The 22,695-nt window shown below is 63.3% G+C and overlaps 1 protein-coding gene across 1 annotated transcript; it reads right to left on the reverse strand.

Moving 5' to 3' along the window:
* Window positions 1–510: 510 nt before the first annotated feature.
* On the reverse strand, window positions 511–22,300 carry GPT (glutamic--pyruvic transaminase). The gene is made up of 12 exons (XM_082077553.1): window positions 22,145–22,300; window positions 18,638–18,797; window positions 13,712–13,801; window positions 13,511–13,619; window positions 13,304–13,434; window positions 9,541–9,784; window positions 5,114–5,193; window positions 4,898–5,034; window positions 3,294–3,468; window positions 2,159–2,314; window positions 1,153–1,265; window positions 511–897 (listed from the first exon to the last, which is right to left on the reverse strand). Exons 2-12 carry the CDS (start codon window positions 18,791–18,793, stop codon window positions 807–809), a joined length of 1,482 nt encoding a protein of 493 aa, XP_081933679.1. The 5' UTR covers window positions 18,794–18,797; window positions 22,145–22,300; the 3' UTR covers window positions 511–806.
* Between the last annotated feature and the right edge of the window lie 395 nt (window positions 22,301–22,695).

Genomic DNA, 22,695 nt, shown 5'->3' on the forward strand with positions numbered 1-22,695 from the left:
TGTCCCCAGATGTCACCACAATCCCATGTTGTCCCCAGGATGTCCCATGTCCCCAAGATGTCCTGTACTCACACTGTATCCCATATCCCCAGGACAGCCCATAGTCCCTGGGCTGTCCCATGTCCCCAGGATGTCCCATGTCCCCACAGTGTCCTATCTCCCATGGTGTCCCATCTCCCTGGGTTGTCCCATGTCACCAGGACACCCCCCACCCCCCACGCTGTCCCACGTCCCTGGGGTGGCTCCTGTCCCCAGGATGTCCCCAAGATGTCCCCAGGATGTCCCATTCTGAGGTGGCCGGTTGAGGTTGGCCAAGGAGGACATCCCAGATGGTGGCACTGGGGGAAGGTTAAGCCAGAGGAGCTGGTTGGGGACCACTGGCTTTGGCCACCAGGAGGTGATTGGGGACAATGGGACAGTGTGGGGCTGTGTGACCACCCGTGTGTCCCCCCCCCCACCAGGTTGTCACTGCTGTGGGTGACACCCATGAGTGACGCACAACCCAACCCAGCTGGTCACTACCCATTTATTACTGGGGTTTCCGAGGGGTGAGCTGGCCCTGCCCCTTGTCCCCATGTCACCCCCCACCAGGGGACATGGGGACAGGGGGGAGGGGACCAGCCCGGGGACGCGGCGTGTTCCTTGTGTCCCCAACGTGAAGGCACCAAGAGGTTGAAGGCACTTGGAGATGACCCAGGGCAGGGTCCCGGCCCGCGGCACCCGGTGGGAGTGTGGGGTGGTGGGTGCGGGTGGGTGGGGGGACAGTGGGTGCCAGAGGGTGGGGGGGGTGGGGGGTGGGGGTGTAATTAGGAGAACTCCTTGACGAACTTGGTGTAGAAGCTGCTGAGCTTCTCCAGCAGGACCTTCAGCTTCTCGGTGGGCGGGAGGATGGTCATCCTGGGTGGGGATGGGGGACAAGGGGGTTTTCACCAGAATTTGGGGGGCGCACACCCCCACAACCCCCCCTGAATCCCATAACTCCATCTCCGCCCCCCCCAACAAGCCCCTCAACACCCAACCCATTGACCACCCCAAGACCTTGCGCCTTCCAGCACCCACCAATGGGGAGAGGGGGGCTGGGGGTGGTCCAGCCCCATTTCTCCAGCTGTGACCCCCAACTCCAGCCCGTCCCCCCCCCCCCCCAGCACCCACCGGAAGTGGAAGGTGCCCTCGCGCTGCCCGAAGCCGCTGCCCGGCACCACGCAGATCCCCGTCTCCTCCAGCAGCCTCATGCAGAAGAACATGTCGGGGGCTTGACCCTTCTCCTGTGGGACGGGGACGGGGGTCAGCGCCCCCCATGGCTCAGCATGGGGCGCCCGGACCCACGGATGGGGCAGGATGAGCCCCATGGGTCTCTAAGAGGGGTGGTGGCCAGCCAATTGATCCAGACCCACATGGACCAGGACTCAACCTTCCCAGCCCCACGTAGACCAGGATTCGGCACATCCAGCCTCAAATGAACCAGGATTCATCATGTCCAGCCCCACATGGACCAGGATTCACCAAGTCCAGCCCCACATGGACCAGGATTCACCACGTCCAGCCCCACATAGACCAGAAATCATCATGTCCAGCCCCACATAGACCAGAAGTCATCATGTCCAGCCCCACATGGACCAGGATTCATCATGCTCAGCCCCACATAGACCAGAAATCATCACATCCAGCTCCACATGGACCAGGATTCATCATGTCCAGCCCCACATGGACCAGAACTCATCAAGTCCAGCCCCACATGGACCAGGATTCATCATGTCCAGCCCCACATGGACCAGAACTCATCATGTCCAGCCCCACATGGACCAGAACTCATCATGTCCAGCCCCACATGGACCTGGAATCATCATGTCCAGCCCCACATTGACCAGAACTCATCATGCTCAGCCCCACATAGACCAGAACTCATCACGTCCAGCCCCACATAGACCAGGATTCATCATGTCCAGCCCCACATGGACCAGAACTCACCAAGTCCAGCCCCACATAGACCAGAACTTGTCAAGTCCAGCCCCACATGGACCAGGATTCATCACGTCCAGCTCCACACAGACCAGGATTCATCATGCCCAGCCCCATATGGACCAGGCTGGATCCTGCCCAGCCCCACATGGTCCAGGTCTCATCCTGCCCAGCCCCACAGGGCCCAGCCCCACAGCACCTTGGCGGCGGCGATGGCGCGGGGCGGCAGGTCGATGCGGGGGAAGGAGTACATGGCCCCCTGGACGGGGTTGCAGTGGATGCCGGGGGTCTTGTTGAAGATCTCCTGGGTGAGCTGGGCCTTGTGGGCCAGGGTGCTGAGCACGGCCTTCTTCTCCTGCGGGACAGGGACAGCCCGTCCCGCCCCATCCGCGGCTCCCCAGTGCATCCTCATCCGGCCCATCCAATCCCAACGCGTCCTCATGCAGCCCATCATATCCCATCCAGCCCATCCAATCCCAACACATCCTCATCCAGCCCATCATATCCCATCCATCCCATCCAATCCCAACACATCCTCATCCATCCCATCCCACCCCATCCCATCCAATCTCAATACGTCCTCATCCATCCCATCCCACCCCAACGCATCCTTCTCTAACCCATCCCATCCATCCATCCCATCCATCCCATCCTATCCATCCCATCCCATCCCATCTCATCCCATTGTGTTCTCTTCCCCATCCCATCCCATTGTGTCCCCATCCCATCCTATCCCATCCCATCCCAATGTGTCCCCTTCCCCATCCCATCCCATCCATCCCACCCCATCCCATCCACCCCATCCCACCCCATCCCATCCATCCCATCCATCCCGTCCCATCCCATCCCACTCCATCCCGTCCCTCCCATCCATCCCACCCCATCCCATCCCATCCATCCCATCCACCCCATCCCACCCCATCCCATCCACCCCATCCCACCCCATCCAATCCATCCTATCCATCCCATCCATCCCATCCATCCCGTCCCATCCCATCCCACTCCATCCCATCCCATCCCTCCCATCCATCCCACCCCATCCCATCCACCCCATCCCACCCCATCCCATCCATCCCATTCATCTCATCCCATCCTATCCCATCCCATTGTGTTCCCTTCCCCATCCCATCCCATCCCATCCCATCCCATCCCATCCCATCCCATCCCATCCCATCCCATCCCATTGTGTCCCCTTCCCCATCCCACCCCATCCCATCCATCCCATCCCATCCCATCCATCCCATCCCATTGTGTCCCCTTCCCCATCCCATCCCACCTCATCCCATCCATCCCATTCCCCACCCCATTCTCTCCCACCCCTCCCCGTCCCTCACAGCCATGAATGTCTCGTATGAAGGTTCTCCAGGTTGTGGTGGGTCCACGAGGGCGCCCAAGAGGATCTGCCCGGACACGGGTGGGCACAGCCGCACCGACACCAGCTTGACCAACTGCTCCTTCACCTCGGGGTCCATGTTTATCACCTCCACGTACCCGCCACGGAAACCGCACCTGGCACCAACACGGCCCGTGGTGGCACCAGCCAACACCCACAGGGTGGGGGACATAGGGACACGTGGGTGGATACACCAGAAGGGACCCACCCATGAGTTGGGACCCATGGATCGGGTGGGATGGATTAGGAGGAGGAGACCTGGACAGGGACCTACAGGTGGCACCCATGCATCCATGGTGGGAATCCATGGATGAAGTTCATGGTGAGAGCCCCTGGACAAGAACCTACAGAGATGGACCCACAGATGGTACCTATGGATGGGTTCCATGATAGGAACCCATGGACAGGAACCTACAGAGAGAAACCCACAGGTGGGAGCCATGGATGAGGCCCATGGGGGGAAACCATGGACAAGAACCTACAGAGATGGACCCACAGATGGGACCTATGGATGGGTTCCGTGATAGGAACCCATGGACAGGAGCCTATAGAGAGAGACCCACAGGTGGGAGCCATGGATGAGCTCCATGGTGGGAAACCATGGATGAAGTCCATGGTGGGGACCCATGGACAAGAACCTACAGAGATGGACTCACAGATGGGACCTATGGATGGGTTCTGTGATAGGAACCCATGGACAGGAACCTACAGAGAAAGACCCACAGGTGGGACCCATGGGTGGCGTCCATGATTGGCACCCATGGACGGGAATCTACAGAAATGGACACACAGATGGGACCTATGGATGGGGTCCATGGTGGGAACCAAAGGACAAGGAGCCACCAGGCTGTGGCATCTCTGTCCTCTGACACCCACAAAGTTGTGTCATGTTGTCCTCACAAGGTCATGGCATCACCATCCCCACTCTTGGGACCCACGGGGTTGTAGCATCATCTCCACCGTAGGGGTTCATAGGGTTGGAGTACATCCGGCTCCACCCCTAGGACTCATGGGGTGGTGGCATCACCAGTTTCACCCACGGCATCCATGGGGTGGTGGCATCACCATCCCAAACCCGTGGCATCCATGGAGTGGTGGCATCACCATCTCCATCCCAGAAGATCTGTGGGGTGGTGGCATCACCGTCTCAAACCAATGGTATCCCTGAGGTGGTGGCATCACCATCCCAGGAGATCCATATGGTGGTGGCATCACCATCCCAAACCCACGGCATCCATGGGGTGGTGGCATCACCATCTCAAACCCATGGTATCCATGAGGTGGTGGCATCAAAGTCCCCACCCTTGGAGCCATGGGGTGGTGGCATCACCATCTCAAACCCAAGAGTTCCATGAGGTGGTTGACATCACCATCTCAAACCCATGGCACCCATGGGGTGGTGGCATCATCTCCACTCTCGCACCCATGGGGCTGCATCATCTCCATCCCATGTCAGTGACATCCTTACGACCCATGGGAGTGTGACCACCCACCCCTGGGGTGACAATGGCCGGGGGGCTGGAACAAGGGGGTGGTGGGACTCACTCTCCCATGAAGCCCTTGGAGATGGAGTGGAAGGAGGCCAGCTCTACCGTCTCCGAGTAAGGCGACCCCATCTCGCTCAGAACCTTCTTGAAGGAGTAGAAAGCCGAGCCCTTGGCATAGATGTTGTCTTGGTACACCTGGGTGTGGAGGAGGGGGTGTCACCCGGACGCCAGGGTCCTCCCCAGGTGGTGGGGATACCCCACAGGTCCCACCCACCTCATCGGCCATAAGGAAGAGGTTCTCCTCATAGGCGAACCTGATGACGTCCTCGATGCACTGGCGGCTCTGGACCTGGCCTGGGGGGACACGGCGTCAGGGGACATCGTGGTGCTGGCACTGGGGGTCCCAGTCCCGGTACTGGTTGGGTTTTGGGGTTCCTGGTCCCAGTCCCAGTAGAGCATTGGGGGTTCCAGTACTGATACCAGTAGAGTACTGGCGGTACCAGCCTCAACACTGGTTGGGTTTTGGGGGTCCTGGTCCCAACCCCAGTACCAGTAGAGCACTGGGGGTCCCAACCCCAGCACTGGTTGGGTTTTGGGGGTCCTGGTCCCAACCCCAGTACCAGTAGAGCACTGGGGATCCCAGCCTCAGCACTGGTTGGGTTTTGGGTGCCCAGTCCTGGTACTGGTTGGGTTTTGGGGGTCCTGGTCCCAACCCCAGTACCAGTAGAGCACTGGGGGTCCCAACCCCAGCACTGGTTGGGTTTTGGGGGTCCTGGCCCCAACCCCAGTACCAGTAGAGCACTGGGGGTCCCAACCCCAGCACTGGTTGGGTTTGGGGGGTCCTGGCCCCAACCTCAGTACCAGTAGAGCACTGGGGGTCCCAATCCTGGTCCTGGTTGGGGTTTAAGGGTCCTGGTCCCAACTCCAGTACCAGTAAAGCACTGGGGGTCCCAACCCCAGCACTGGTTGGGTTTGGGGGGGTCCTGGTCCCAGTCCCAGGACCAGTAGAGCACTGGGGGTCCCAGCCCCAGCACTGGTTGGGTATTGTGGGTCCTGGTCCCAACCCCAGTACCAGTAGAGCACTGGGGGTCCCAACCCCAGCACTGGTTGGGTTTTGGGGGTCCTGGCCCCAGCTCCAGTACCAGTAGAGCACTGTGGGTCCCAGTCCTGGTACTGGTTGGGGTTTAAAGGTCCTGGTCCCAACCCCAGTACCAGTAGAGCACTGGGGGTCCCAACCCCAGCACTGGTTGGGTTTGGGGGGGTCCTGGTCCCAACCCCAGTACCAGTAGAGCACTGGGGGTCCCAGCCCCAGCACTGGTTGGGTTTTGGGTGCCCAGTCCTGGTACTGGTTGGGGTTTAAGAGTCCTGGCCCCAACTCCAGTACCAGTAGAGCACTGTGGGTCCCAGTCCTGGTACTGGTTGGGGTTTAAAGGTCCTGGTCCCAACCCCAGTACCAGTAGAGCACTGGGGGTCCCAACCCCAGCACTGGTTGGGTTTGGGGGGGTCCTGGTCCCAATCCCAGGACCAGTAGAGCACTGGGGGTCCCAGCCTCAGCACTGGTTGGGTTTTGGGTGCCCAGTCCTGGTACTGGTTGGGTTTTGGGGGTCCTGGTCCCAACCCCAGTACCAGTAGAGCACTGGGGGTCCCAGCCCCAGCACTGGTTGGGTTTTGGGTGCCCAGTCCTGGTACTGGTTGGGGTTTAAGAGTCCTGGCCCCAACTCCAGTACCAGTAGAGCACTGTGGGTCCCAGTCCTGGTACTGGTTGGGGTTTAAAGGTCCTGGTCCCAACCCCAGTACCAGTAGAGCACTGGGGGTCCCAACCCCAGCACTGGTTGGGTTTGGGGGGGTCCTGGTCCCAATCCCAGGACCAGTAGAGCACTGGGGGTCCCAGCCTCAGCACTGGTTGGGTTTTGGGTGCCCAGTCCTGGTACTGGTTGGGTTTTGGGGGTCCTGGTCCCAACCCCAGTACCAGTAGAGCACTGGGGGTCCCAACCCCAGCACTGGTTGGGTTTTGGGGGTCCTGGCCCCAACCTCAGTACCAGTAGAGCACTGGGGGTCCCAATCCTGGTCCTGGTTGGGGTTTAAGGGTCCTGGTCCCAACCCCAGTACCAGTAAAGCACTGGGGGTCCCAGCCCCAGCACTGGTTGGGGTTTAAGGGTCCTGGTCCCAACTCCAGTACCAGTAAAGCACTGGGAGTCCCAACCCCAGCACTGGTTGGGTATTGGAGGTCCTGGTCCCAATCCCAGGACCAGTAGAGCACTGGGGGTCCCAGCCCCAGCACTGGTTGGGTTTTGGGTGCCCAGTCCTGGTACTGGTTGGGGTTTAAAGGTCCTGGTCCCAACCCCAGTACCAGTAGAGCACTGGGGGTCCCAACCCCAGCACTGGTTGGGCTTGGGGGGGTCCTGGTCCCAACCCCAGTACCAGTAGAGCACTGGGGGTCCCAACCCCAGCACTGGTTGGGTTTGGGGGGTCCTGGTCCCAACCCCAGTACCAGCAGAGCACTGGGGGTCCCAGTCCAACCCCAGGGTCCCAATCCAACCACACAATCCCAGCCTGCCAGGTCCCAGTCTAGTCATGAGGTCATGGCTTCAAACTCAGGGTCCCAGTTTTAAACTCAGGGTCCCAGTCTCAGTCTAAGGGTCCCAGTCCAGCCCTGGGACCCCAGTCCAGTCTTGGGGTCCCAGTCAAATCCCATTGCACCACCCCAGGGTCCCACCCCAGCCCTGGCATCACCCACTTGGGGTCCCACCCCCACACCAGGGTCCCAGCCCATCCCTGGGGTCCCATGCCAGTCTTGGGGTCCTAGTCCAGCCCAGAGTCCCATCCCAGCCCTGGGATCACCCCTGGGGTCCCATCCAATCCCATCCCTGGGGTCCCAGTCCAGCCCCAGAGTCCCAGTCCCAGTCTTGGGGTCCCATCCCAGTCTTGGGGTCCCAGTCCAGCCCCAGAGTCCCATCCCAGCCCTAGGATTGCCCCTGGGGTCCCATCCCATCCCTGGGGTCCCATCCCAGTCTTGGGTCCTAGTCCAGCCCAGAGTTCCATCCCAGCCCTGGGATTGCCCCTGGGTTCCATTCCCATCTCTGGGGTCCCATCCCATCCATGGGTTCCCATCCTGTCCTTGGGGTCCCGTCCCATCCCATCCCTGGGTTCCCATCCCATCCCTGGGGTCCCATCTAATCCCATCCCTGGGTTCCCATCCCATCCCTGAGGTCCCATCCCAGTCTTGGGGTCCCAGTCCAGCCCCAGAGTCCCATCCCATCCCTGGGATCACCCCTGGGGTCCCACCCCATCCCTGGGGTCCCATTCCAGTCTTGGGGTCCCATCTCAGCCCTGGGATCACCCCTGGGGTCCCACCCCATCCCTGGGGTCCCATTCCAGTCTTGGGGTCCCATCCCAGCCCTGGGATCACCCCTGGGGTCCCACCCCATCCCTGGGGTCCCATTCCAGTCTTGGGGTCCCATCCCAGCCCTGGGATCACCCCTGGGGTCCCACCCCATCCCTGGGGTCCCTTTCCAGTCTTGGGGTCCCAGTCCAGCCCAGAGTCCCAGTCCCATCCCAGTCTTGGGGTCCCAGTCCAGCCTAGAGTCCCATCCCAGCCCTGGGATCACCCCTGGGGTCCCATCCCATCCCTGGGTTCCCATTCCAGTCTTGGCGTCCCCGTCCAGCCCAGAGTCCCATCCCATCCCTGGGATCACCCCTGGGGTCCCATTCAATCCCATCCCTGGGGTCCCATCTCATACTTGGGGTCCCACCCATCCCTGGGGTCCCATTCCAGTCTTGGGGTTCCAGTCCAGCCCAGAGTCCCATCCCAGCCCTGGGATCACCCCTGGGGTCCCACCCATCCCTGGGGTCCCATCCCAGTCTTGGGGTCCTAGTCCAGCCCCAGGGTCCCAGCCCATCCCTGGGTTCCCATTCCAGTCTTGGCGTCCCAGTCCAGCCCAGAGTCCCATCCCAGCCCTGGGATCACCCCTGGGGTCCCATTCCATCCCTGGGGTCCCATTCCAGTCTTGGGGTCCCAGTCCATCCCCAGAGTCCCATCCCATCCCTGGGATCACCCCTGGGGTCCCATTCCATACCTGGGGTCCCATCCCATCCCTGGGGTCCCATTCCAGTCTTGGGGTCCCAGTCCAGCCCAGAGTCCCATCCCAGCCCTGGGATCACCCCTGGGGTCCCATCCCATCCCTGGGGTCACATCCCAGTCTTGGGGTCCTAGTCCAACCCCAGAGTTCCATCCCAGCCTTGGGATCGCCCCTGGGTTCCATTCCCATCTCTGGGGTCCCATCCCATCCCTGGGTTCCCATCCCATCCCTGGGGTCCTATCCCAGTCTTGGGGTCCTAGTCTGGCCCCAGAGTCCCATCCCAGTCTTGGGGTCCCAGTCCAACCCCAGAGTTCCATCCCATCCCTGGGATCACCCCTGGGGTCCCATCCCAGTCTTGGGGTCCTACTCCAGCCCCAGAGTCCCATTCCATCCCTGGGGTCCCATTCCAGTCTTGGGGTCCCAGTCCAGCCCCAGAGTCCCATCCCAGCCCTGGGATCACCCCTGGGGTCCCATCCCATTCCTGGGGTCCCATCCCATCCCTGGGGTCCCATTCCAGTCTTGGGGTTCCAATCCAGCCCAGAGTCCCATTCCAGCCCTGGGATCACCCCCGGGGTGCCATCCCATCCCCGGGGTCCCACCCTGGGGTGTCCCCGTGCGGTACCGGTGGGGTTGCCGGGGTTGATGACGCAGAGGACGCGGGGACAGCAGTGCTGCCGTCCCTTTGCCAGCACGCGGCGCAGCTCGGCCACCTCCAGCGCCCAGCACTGCTCCTCGGCCAGGTAGTAGCCCAGCTGCACGACGCTGAGCTCCGCGATGGCGGCCGAGTACAGCGGGTACTGCGGGATGGGCACCAGCACCCCCGTGCGCGACGGCCCCGAGCCCGACACCAGCAGCTTCAGGATGAACTGCGGGGACAGCGCGGGGACAGGGTGGTGAGGGGACAGGGTGGTGTGGGCATGGGGACAGTGTGGGGACAGGATGCTGTGGGCATGGGGACAGTGCAGGGACAGGGTGGTGAGGAGACAGCATGCTGTGGGCATGGGGACAATATGGGGACAGGGTGATGTGGGCATGGGGACAATATGGGGACAGCATGCTGTGGGCATGGGGACAGTGCGAGGACAGGGTGGTGAGGGGACAGCATGCTGTGGGCATAGGGACAATATGGGGACAGGGTGATGTGGGCATGGGGACAGTGTGAGGACAGGGTGCTGAAGGGACAGCATGCTGTGGGCATGGGGACAGGGTGGGGACAGGGATGCTGTGGGCATGGGACAATATGGGGACCGGGTTGGTGTGGGCACAGGGACAATATGGGGACAGGATGGTGTGGGTATGGGGACCATGAGGGGACAGCATGCTGTGGGCATAGGGACAATATGGGGACAGGATGCTGTGGACATGGGGACAGTGTGGGGTCAGGGTGATGAGGGGACAGGGTGGTGTGGGCATGGGGACAGTGTGGGGACAGGATGGTGTGGGCATGGGGACAATATGGGGACAGGGTGGTCATGGGGACAATGAGGGGACAAGGTGGTGAGGGGACAGGGTGGTGTGGGCATGGGGACAATATGGGGACAGGATGCTGTGGGCATGGGGACAATGAGGGGACAGGGTGGGGAGGGGAAAGGGTGGTGTGGGCATAGGGACAATATGGGGACAGGATGGTGTGGGTATGGGGACAATATTGGGAGAGGGACACTGTGGTCATGGTGACCATGAGGGGACAGGGTGGTGAGGGGACAGGGTGGTGTGGGCATGGGGACAATATGGGGACAGGGACACTGTGGTCATGGGGACAATGAGGGGGCAGGGTGGTGAGGGGACAGCATGCTGTGGGTATGGGGACAGTGTGGGGACAGGATGCTGTGGGCATGGGGACAATGAGGGGACAGCATGCTATGGGCATGGGGACAGTGGGGGGACAGGGTGGTGAGGGGACAGGGTGGTGTGGGCATGGGGACAGTGTGGGGACAGAGATGGTGTGGGCATGGGGACAGGGTGGGTACAGGATGGTGTGGGCATGGGGGCAATATGGGGACAGGGACACTGTGGGCATGGGGACAATGAGGGGACAGGGTGGTGAGCTGACAGGATGCTGTGGGCATGGGGACAGTGCGGGGACAGGATGCTGTGGGCATGGCGACAATGAGGGGACAGGGTGGTGTGGGCATGGGGACAGTGTGAGGACAGGGTGGTGAGGGGACAGCATACTGTGGGCATGGGGACAGTGCAGGGACAGCATGCTGTGGGCATGGGGACAATGAGGGGACAGGGTGGTGTGGGCATGGGGACAGTGTGGGGACAGAGATGGTGTGGGCATGGGGACAGGGTCAGGACAGGATGGTGTGGGCATGGGGGCAATATGGGGACAGGGACACTGTGGGCATGACGACAATGAGGGGACAGCATGCTGTGGGCATGGGGACAGTGTGAGGACAGGGTGGTGAGGGGACAGCATGCTGTGGGCATGGGGACAGTGCAGGGACAGCATGCTGTGGGCATGGGGACAATGAGGGGACAGGGTGGTGTGGGCATGGGGACAGTGTGGGGACAGAGTGGTGAGGGGACAGGGTGGTGTGGGCATGGGGACAGTGCGGGGACAGGGTGGTGAGGGGACAGGGTGATGTGGGCATGGGGACAGTGCGGGGACAGGGTGGTGAGGGGACAGGGTGATGTGGGCATGGGGACAGTGCGGGGACAGGATGGTGTGGGCATGGGGACAATATGGGGACAGGGTGGTGTGGGCATGGGGACAATATGGGAACAGGTGCTGTGGGCATGGGGACAGTGCGAGGACAGGGTGGTGAGGGGACAGCATGCCCTGGGCATGGGACAGTATGGGGACTGGGATGGTGTGGGCACGGGGACAATATGGGGACAGGGACGGTGTGGGCATGGGGACAATGAGGGGACAGGGTGGTGTGGGCATGGGGACAATATTGGGACAGACAGTGTGGGCATGGGGACAATGAGGGGACAGGGGCTGTGGGCACGGGGACAATATTGGGACAGGGACGGTGTGGGCATGGGGACAATGAGGGGACAGGGATGGGATGGGCATGGGGACAATATGGGGACAGGGACAGTGTGGGCATGGGGACAATATGGGGACAGGGTGGTGTGGGCATGGGGACAATGAGGGGACAGGATGCTGTGGGCATGGGGACGATATGGGGACAGGGGGGTGTGGGCATGGGGACAATATGGGGATGGACAGTGTGGGCATGGGGACAATGAGGGGACAGCATGGTGTAGGCATGAGGACAATATGGGGACAGGGTTGGTGTGGGCACAGGGACAATATGGGGACAGAGACAGTGTGGGCTTGGGGACAGCAAGGGGATGTGGGTGTGGGGACAGAGGGGGACAGGATGGTGTGGGTATGGGGACAATATGGGGACAGGATGGTGTGGGAATGGGGACAGGGACAGTGTGGCATGGGGATATTATGGGGACAGGGTTGATTTGGGTGTGTGGACAATGTGGGGACGGGGTGGTGAGGGGACAGGATGGCGTGGGCATGGGGACAATGAGGGGACAGGATGGTGTGGGTATGGGGACAATATGGGGACAGGATGGTGTGGGAATGAGACAGGGACAGTGTGGCATGGGGATATTATGGGGACAGGGTTGATTTGGGCGTGGGGACAATGTGGGGACGGGGTGGTGAGGGGACAGGGTGGTGAGGGGACAGGATGGCGTGGGCATGGGGACAATGAGGGGACAGGATGGTGTGGGCAAGGGGATGATGTGGGGACAAAGTGGTATGGGGACAGTCAGGGGACAGGGGAGTGTGGGCATGGGGACAATATGGGGACAAGATGGTATAGGGACAAGGGGTTGTGGGCATGGGGACAGGGACAGTGTGGCATGGGAACAATATGGGGACAAGTTGGCATGGGAACGGGATGGTGTGGAAATGGGGACAGTGGGATGTGGGCATGGGGACAAGGACAGTGTGGCATGGGGACAATATCGGGACAGGGGGGTGTAGGCATGGGACGTGGACAGTGTAGTGTGGGGACAATATGGGGACAAGGTTGGGGTGGGCTTGGGGACAGCGAAGGCCAGGGATGATGGGAGCACTGGGATGGCACAGGGACAGCATGGCCATGGGGACATTATGGGGACATCCCAGGGACAGGGACAGCGTGAGAAGAGCCCAGTGCCAGCGGCACTGGGGGCAGGGAGCTGGCACAGTCCCCAGGGAGGCGTGGGGACACCGGGCAGCCATGGGGACAGCAGGGGACACATTGTCCCCGACGCCACCAACCCCCCCTCCCCAAACCTTGGCACCGCCCGTCCCCGGCGCCGCTGCCAACCGCGCCACAAAGGTCCCTTTGTGGGGACCCGCCGTGGGAACGGCCGGCTGGTGGCACCGCGCCCTGAGTGACACGGGGGACGGTCCCGTGTCCCCGTACCACGATGGCGTCGCTGGCGCCGGTGGCCAGGAAGATGTTCTGGGGGTCGGCGGCGACGCCGTCGCGCTGCTGCAGGAACCGCGCCACGTGCTGCCGCACCAGCTCGATGCCGGGGCTGGCGCTGTAGGCACCTGGGGACACCGAGGTGACATTAGGGGGTCCGGGGAGGGGACGTCGGGGGCGGTTGGTGGCCCCCGGGGCGCTCACCGGCGCTCTGGCCGCCGCAGGCCGCCAGCAGCCGCTTGGCACGGTCCCTGGCGTCCGACGGGATGGATTTGTCGTTCATGAGCTCGGGGTACACGCACAGGGCTGTCACCTGGGCGTTGGGGACAGCGGGTCAGCACCGGACACCTGGGTCCCCTCCCGGTCCCCGTTATCACACCCCCCCCCGCCGCCCCGTCCCGGTACCTGGCGGAGGAAGGTGATGGGTTTCTGGCCCATGGCGTGGGCGTCACCGATGTTGGCCTTGATCACCTCCGTGAAGGGCTTGGAGGCTCCCTGAGGGGACAGGGACAGCGGTGGGGACACGGACGGGGATGGGGACAGGGATGGGGACAGGGGACAGTGGTGGGGACAGGGACGGGGATGGGGACAGGGATGGGGACAGGGGACAGTGGTGGGGACAGGGACGGGGATGGGGACAGGGATGGGGATGGATATGGGGACAGGGACAGCAATGGGGACAGGATCAGGGACAGGGGACAGGGACAGAGCCAGGGACATGGATGATGGGGACAAGGATGGGGACAGGGACAGGGACGGGGATGGGGACAGGGATGGGGATGGGGACAGGGGACAGCAGTGGGGAAAGGGACAAGGATGGGGACGGGGATGGGGACAGGGATGGGGACAGAGGACAGCAGTGGGGACAGGGATGGGGACAGGGACAAGGATGGGGACAGGGATGGGGACAGGGACAGGGATGGGGACAGGGGACAGCGGTGGGGACAGAGATGGGGACAAGGATGGGGACAGGGACAGGGACGGGGATGGGGATGGGGACAGAGGACAGCGCTGGGGACAGGGACAAGAATAGGGACATGGATGGGGACAGGGACAGGGATGGGGACAGCAGTGGGGACAGGGATGGAAATGGGGACAGGGGACAGCGGTGGGGACAGAGATGGGGACAAGGATGGGGACAGGGACAGGTATGGGGATGGGGACAGGGATGGGGATGGGGACAGGGGACAGCAGTGGGGACAGGGACGGGGATGGGGATGGGGACAGCAGTGCGGACAGGGGTGGAGATGGGGACAGGGGACAGCGGTGGGGACAGAGATGGGGACAAGGATGGGGACAGGGACAGGGATGGGGATGGGGACAGGGATGGGGATGGGGACAGCAGTGGGGACAGGGATGGAAATGGGGACGGGACAGCGGTGGGGACAGGGACGGGGATGGGGACAGGGATGAGGATGGGGACAGGGGACAGCGGTGGGGACAGGGACGGGGATGGGGACAAGGATGGGGACAGGGGACAGCAGTGGGGACAGGGATGGGGACAGGGACAAGGATGGGGACAGGGATGGGGACAGACAGTAATGGGGACAGGATCAGGGATAGGGGACAGGGACAGAGCCAGGGACATGGATGATGGGGACAGGGGTAAGGACAGGGACAGAGACAGGGACAATGATGGGGACAAGGATGGGGACAGGGACAGGGATGGGGATGGGGACAGGGATGGGGATGGGGACAGAGGACAGCGGTGGGGACAGGGACGGGGATGGGGACAGATATGGGGACAGGGACAGCAATGGGGACAGGATCAGGGACAGGGGACAGGGACAGAGCCAGGGACATGGATGATGGGGACAGGGACAGGGATGGGGACAGGGGACATGGATATGGATGGGGACAGTGCCAGGGACAATGATGGGGACAGGATTGGGGACAGGGGTGGGGACAAGAGACAGAGAACAGGGACAGGGGACAGGAATGGGGATGGGGACAGTGGAAGGGATGGGGACAGGGGACAGTGTCAGGGATGGGGACAGGGACACAATGGGGACAGGGATGGGGACAGGGGACAGAGGTCAGGATCAAGCCCCCCCCCCCCAATCTGTGAATGTCACTGCTGTGCCACGGGTGACACAAGCAGTGGGGTGACATCCCCCTCAACCAGGTCCTGCCATCACCCCAGTGTCCCCTACCCGGGGGTGTAGGGACATATGGGGACACTGGGGACAATAGGGATGTGGGGACAGTGTGGGGGTGACTGAGATATGGGGACACTGGGGACAACGGGGATGTGGGGACAGTGGGGGGGTGACTGAGATATGGGGACAACGGGGATGTGGGGACAGTGGGGGGGTGGCTGAGATATGGGGACACTGGGGACAATGGGGATGTGGGGACAGTGGGGGGGTGGCTGAGATATGGGGACACTGGGGACAATGGGGATGTGGGGACAGTGGGGGGGTGGCTGAGATATGGGGACACTGGGGACAACGGGGATGTGGGGACAGTGGGGGGATGGCTGAGATATGGGGACAATGGGGATGTGGGGACAGTGGGGGGGTGACTGAGATATGGGGACACTGGGGACAACGGGGATGTGGGGACAGTGGGGGGGTGACTGAGATATGGGGACAACGGGGATGTGGGGACAGTGGGGGGGTGACTGAGATATGGGGACACTGGGGACAACGGGGATGTGGGGACAGTGGGGGGGTGACTGAGATATGGGGACACTGGGGACAACGGGGATGTGGGGACAGTGGAGGGGCGGCTGAGATATGGGGACAACGGGGATGTGGGGACAGTGTGGACAAGTGGTGACAGTTGGGGACACTGGGACAGGCAGGGGACACCTCCCACCCAGCTCTGGACTTTGGTCACCTCCGCTGAGGCCGGACTCTGTCCCCAACTGCCACCACCACCCTTGTCACACATGGGTGGGGAGTGAGGGACACCCTTGGGGACACCCGGGGGTTCCCCGAGCACCCTATGGGTGCTCGGGGAACCCCCGGGTGTCCCCAAGGGTGGCATCTTGGGTTGCTTGGTGACCCCCCTTGTTGTCCCCAAGGGTGTCACCCACCCCCACCCATGGGACACCCCACCCCCCACCCAGGGGACCCACCTGGTCCCGGTCCCACGGTGACCATGGGAAGGTCCCCAGGTGCATGCGGTGACAAGGGGGGGGACACCTTGGAGGGGGGGGGGGGGGGCGAATCTGTGGGGTCCCTGTTTGGGGGTTCCAGGGTTTGGGGGGGGTCCCCAGGTTTGGGGGTGTCAGGGAAGTCCCGGTTGGGGGGTCCCCAGGTTTGGGGTGCTCAAAGGGTTCGGGGGGGGGGGTCCTGTTCTGGGGGTCCCGTTTTGGGGGTGTCCCGGTTTGGGGGTGTCCCCGTTTGGGGGGATCCCATTTTGGGGGGTCCTGTTCTTGTGGTCCTGGTTTGGAGGTGTCCCTGTTTGGGGGGGTCCGGTTCTGGGGGTCCTGTTCTGGGGGTGTCCCGGTTTGGGGTGTCCCTGTTTGGGGGGGTGCTATTCTTGTGGTCCCGTTTTGGGGGTGTCCCCTTCTGGGGATCCCGTTTTGGGGGTGTCCCTGTTTGGAGGTTCCCATTCTAGAGGTCCCATTTTGGGATGTTCCTGTTTGGGGGGATCCAGTTCTGGGGGTCCCATCTTGGGGGTGCCCTGTTCCGGGGGTTCCCATTTTGGGGGGGGTCCCGTTCTTGTGGTCCCGGTTTGGGGGTGTCCCTGTTTGGGGGGGTCCGGTTCTGGGGGTCCTGTTCTGAGGGTGTCCCCGTTTTGGGGGGGTGCTGTTCTTGTGCTCCCGTTTTGGGGGTGTCCCTGTTTGGAGGTTCCCATTCTAGGGGTCCCGTTTTGGGGGTGTCCCTGTTTGGGAGGGTCCGGTTCTGGGGGTTCCCGTTTTGGGGGAGATCCCATTCTGGGGGTTCCCTTTTTGGGAGGGTCCCGTTCTTGTGGTCCCGGTTTGGGGATGTCCCTGTTTGGGGGGGGGTCCGGTTCTGGGGGTCCGGTTTTGGGGATGTCCCGTTCTTGTGGTCCTGTTCTGGGGGTTCCCGTTCCGGGGGTTCCCTTTTTGGGGATGTCCCGTTCTGGTGGTCCCAGTTTGGGGGGTGTCCCAATCCGGGGGTTCCCTTTTTGGGGATGTCCCGTTCTTGTGGTCCCGGTTTGGGGGGGTCTGGTTCTGGGGGTCCCAGTTTGGGGGGTGTCCCATTCCGGGGGTTCCCGTTCTGGGGGGGTGCCGTTCTGGTGGTCCCGTTTTGGGGATGTCCCGTTCTTGTGGTCCCGGTTTGGGGATGTCCCTGTTTGGGGGGGGTCCGGTTCTGGGGGTCCCGGTTTGGGGATGTCCCATTCTGGTGGTCCCGCTTTGGGGGGTGTCCCGTTCCGGGGGTTCCCTTTTTGGGGTGTCCCGTTCTTGTGGTCCTGTTCTGGGGGTTCCCATTCCGGGGGTTCCCTTTTGGGGATGTCCCGTTCTTGTGGTCCTGGTTTGGGGGTGTCCCTGTTTGGGGGGTCCTGTTCTGGGGGTTCCCGTTCCGGGGGTTCCCGTTTTGGGGATGTCCCGTTCTGGTGGTCCCAGTTTGGGGGCTGTCCCAATCCGGGGGTTCCCTTTTTGGGGATGTCCCGTTCTTGTGGTCCCGGTTTGGGGGGGTCTGGTTCTGGGGGTCCCAGTTTGGGGGGTGTCCCATTCCGGGGGTTCCCGTTCTGGGGGGGTGCCGTTCTGGTGGTCCCGTTTTGGGGATGTCCCGTTCTTGTGGTCCCGGTTTGGGGATGTCCCTGTTTGGGGGGGGTCCGGTTCTGGGGGTCCCGGTTTGGGGATGTCCCATTCTGGTGGTCCCGCTTTGGGGGGTGTCCCGTTCCAGGGGTTCCCTTTTTGGGGTGTCCCGTTCTTGTGGTCCTGTTCTGGGGGTTCCCATTCCGGGGGTTCCCGTTTTGGGGATGTCCCCTTCTGGGGGTCCCGGTTTGGGGATGTCCCATTCTGGTGGTCCCGGTTTGGGGGCTGTCCCGTTCCGGGGGTTCCCTTTTTGGGGGGGGTCCCGTTCTTGTGGTCCTGGTTTGGGGGTGTCCCTGTTTGGGGGGGTCCGGTTCTGGGGGTCCCGTTCTGGGGGTCCCGTTTTGGGGATGTCCCGTTCTTGTGGTCCTGGTTTGGGGGTGTCCCTGTTTGGGGGGGTCCGGTTCTGGGGGTCCCGTTCTGGTGGTCCCGTTTTGGGGGTGTCCCGTTCCGGGGGTTCCCTTTTTGGGGATGTCCCGTTCTGGTGGTCCCAGTTTGGGGGGTTTCCCAATCCGGGGGTTCCCTTTTTGGGGATGTCCCGTTCTTGTGGTCCCGGTTGGGGGGTGTCCCGTTTTGGGGGTGTCCCGTTCCGGGGGTACCTGCTGCAGCTCCCGCTCCAGCTGCATGGCTCGGGTGACGATGGGGCCCCGCACGGCGTATTCCACCCTCCGCACCGCCGGGTTCATGGTCCGGGAGGTCAGCACCGGCCCCCGGCCCCCCCCGGGCCCCGCCGCCGCCGCCGCCGCCGCCGACATGACCCTGCGGGGCCGGAGCCGCCTGAACGCCCGCGAACAGGCCCCCCCATCCGGCACCGCCCCGGGCAACGGGCACCGGCAAGCGGGACAACGGGCACCGGGACCGCCCCGGGGAACGGGCACCGGGAACCGGCACCCGCAACGGAACCGCCCCCGGGAACCGGCACCGGCAAGCGGGGACCGGCACCGGGACCGCCCCGGCAACGGGCACCGGGAACCGGCACCGGCACCGGGACCGCCCCGGCGAACGGGCCACCGGCAAGCGGGGACCGGCACCGGGAACCGGCACCCGCAGCGGAACCGCCCCCGGCAACCGGCACCGGGCGCGGAACCGCCCCGGGCAACGGGCACCGGGCACCGGCACCGGCAAGCGGGGACCGGCACCGGGAACCGGTACCCGCAGCGGAACCGCCCCCGGCAACCGGCACCCACAACGGAACCGCCCCCGGCAACCGGCACCGGGCGCGGAACCGCCCCGGCGAATGGGCACCGGGAACCGGCACCGGCAAGCGGGGACCGGCACCGGGAACCGGCACCCGCAGCGGAACCGCCCCCGGCAACCGGCACCGGGCGCGGAACCGCCCCGGGCAACGGGCACCGGCAACCGGCACCGGGCGCGGGAGCGCAACGGGTTCCGGCAACCGCACCGGTAACGGACCCGCCGCGGGGGCAGCGGGTGCGGGAAGCGGCGCGGGGCGGCGGGACAACGGGCAGCGAGCGCTGGAAGCGGCGGCGACGGGAACCGGGGAGCGGGTACTGGTACCGGGAACTGGGACTGAGCACCGGGCAGCGAAACCGGGCACTGAAACCGGGCACCCGGAGCGGGCAGCGGGTACCGGCACCGGTATGAGCGCCGGGCATTGGCACCGGGACCGAGTCCGGGTGCTGGCACCGGCATTAACACCGGGCACCGGGCACCGAAACCGGGCAGCGGGGGCTCGGGAGCAGCGCGGTCCCCACGGTTCCCGGCCCGGCCCGTCCCCCCCGCAGCCCCCGGACCGGCCCGATGGCGCCGCCCGCCCCTCCCCGGTGTCCCCCCCACGGAGGGTCCTGTCCCACGGGCTGGGACACGGGACGTGGGGACACGGGGACAGGGACATGGAGGGGACGGGGACGTGGGGGACACGGGGGATACTGGACAAGAGCGACACAGGGATGTTTGGGACGTGGGGACACGGGGTAAAAGGGACGAGGGGGACATGGGGGATATGGGACCACGGGGGACACAGGGGACATGGAGGGGACGGGGACATGGGGGACACGGGGACAGGGACATAGAGGGGACGGGGACGTGGGGGACACGGGGGACACCGGACAAGAGCGATACAGGGATGTTTGGGACATGGGGACACGGGGTAAAAGGGACAAGGGGGACATGGGGGATATGGGACCACGGGGGACACGGGGGACATGGAGGGGACGGGGACGTGTGGGACACGGGGGACACCGGACAAGAGCGATACAGGGATGTTTGGGACATGGGGACACGGGGTAAAAGGGACAAGGGGGACATGGGGGATATGGGACCACGGGGGACACGGGGGACATGGAGGGGACGGGGACATGGGGGACACGGGACAAGAGCAATACAGGGATGTTTGGGACGTGGGGACATGGGGTAAAAGGGACAAGGGGGACACGGGGGACACAGGGGACGGGGACATGGGGACACGGGGGACACGGGACAAGAGTGATACAGGGATGTTTGGGACATGGGGACACGGGGTAAAAGGGACAAGGGGGACATGGGGGATATGGGACCATGGGGGACATGGGGGACAAGGACATGGGGATGTGGGGACACAGGGATATGGGGGACATGGGGACATGGCGCACATGGGAATGGGGGGACACAGGACATGAGACACAGGGACATGGGGACACAGAGACACAGAACCATGGGGGACATGGAGGACATGGGGACGAGGGGACATGGGACACGGGACCATGTGGGACATGGGGACATGGGGACAGGAGGGACATGGGACACAGGGACATGGGGGCCATGTAGACATGGGGACATGAGGGACATTAGGACATGGGACGCACATGGGGACAGCGGGGGCACAGGGGACACGGGCCGACGTGGGACATGGAGGACAAGGGACACGGGGACATGTAGACACGGGACACGAGGGACATTGGGACACGGAGAACACAGGACTCAACATGGGGACGTGACATATGGAACATGATGACGGGGACATGCAGGTTGTGGGGACACGGGGACAATCCCCCAGTGTCCCCCAGTGTCCCCAGTGCCACCCAGTGTCCCCGGCCCCCCCCCCCGCCCCCCCGGCCCCACTGACCCGCGACTCTTCATGGGCCCCAGTGCCCGCAGCGCCCCCTACCGGCCGCAACGGGCACCCCGAGCCGCCCCCGGCCCCGCCCCCTCTCCCCGACCAATCCGAGCGCCGAGCACTCGCCCCGCCCACCCCGGCCCCGCCCACCCGAAGCCGATTGGCTGCAGCTGCTGCCGAGGCAGGAGGGGTCAATGGGGGGGTGAGCGAAGCGCTACAGGGTGCCCTATAGACACCCCTATATAAGGTGTCCTATAGATACCCCCTATATGGGGCGCCCCATAGACACCCCCTCCAATAGGGCGCCCTATAGACACCTCTATATAGGGTGTCCTATAGATACCCCGTGCTATAGGGCACCCTATAGACAAACCTATATACGGTGCCTTATAGACACACCCTATACGGGGTGCCCTGTAGATACCCCTGCTATAGGGCACCACACAGACACCCTCGCTATAGGGCATTCTACAGACATCCCTAGATAGGGTGGCCCATAGACACACCCTATATAGGGTGCCCCATATATACACCCGCTATAGGGCACCCTATACACACGCCTGCTATAGGATGCCCTATAGACACCCTTATATGAGGTGTCCTATAGATACCCCCTATATGGGGTGCCCCATAGACACCCACTTCTATAGGGTGCCCTATAGACACCCCCTATATAGGGTGCCCTATAGATACCCCCTATATAGGGTGCCCTATAGACACACCCTGCCATAGGATGCCCCATAGACACCCCCTGTACAGGGTTCCCTATAGACACCCCTATATAGAGCACCCTATAGTTACTCCCTATATAGGGCACCCTGTAGACACCCCTATAGCGGGTGCCCTATATACACCCCTGCTATAGGGTGCCCCATAGACACTCCCCCTACATAGTGTGTCCTACAGACACCCCCTATACAGGCTGCCCCATAACCAACCCCCCACATGCAGCACCCCATAGCAAACCCCCCCATCCCTGCCCCATGGGGCAGCACCAATCACCCCCCCCACCCCACAGCACCGTGGGGCCGAGCCCCCTATAGCCACTCACCTGTGTCCGTGGGGCAGCCGGGGGGGGGACAGGGGACACGGGGGGTGTCACCGCGGCGCTCGTGACCTATTGCCGGCTCCCGAAATATCAACCCCCCCCCCAAACCCCATAAAAAACCCCGTGGGGCGCAGCGCCGTGGGGCGGGGACTTAGGGGGCCAGGGGGGGGGCCAAGACGGGGCTATTTTTACCGCGTCTTGAACAGGTGACACCGCGCGGCAGCTGGTGACGCGGGGACAAGGGACGTGGCGACCCCCCCGTCCCGGGCGCAAAGGAACCGGAGCTTCGATCCCGAGCAGAAATAACAATTAAAATAACAATAAAAGCCATTTTTGGGTGGTTTGGGGTTGTTTTTTTTTTTTTTTGGGGGGGGGGGAGGAGGTAAAAAGAGCCCAGAAAGAGGCAAAAGTCGCCCAGCAGGGGGCGGTTGGGTGACCCCATAGGGGGTTTGGGTGCCCCCCCCCACCCGGAGGCCATTCGGACGCCCCCAGGGGTGGGTTTGATGCCCCCAGAGGGGTGTGGGTGCCCCCCTGGCCATTTGGGTGCCCCCATA

The sequence above is a fragment of the Streptopelia decaocto genome (genome assembly GCF_964273445.1).
Source record: "Streptopelia decaocto genome assembly, contig: HAP1_SCAFFOLD_424, whole genome shotgun sequence".
Classification (NCBI taxonomy): domain Eukaryota; kingdom Metazoa; phylum Chordata; class Aves; order Columbiformes; family Columbidae; genus Streptopelia; species Streptopelia decaocto.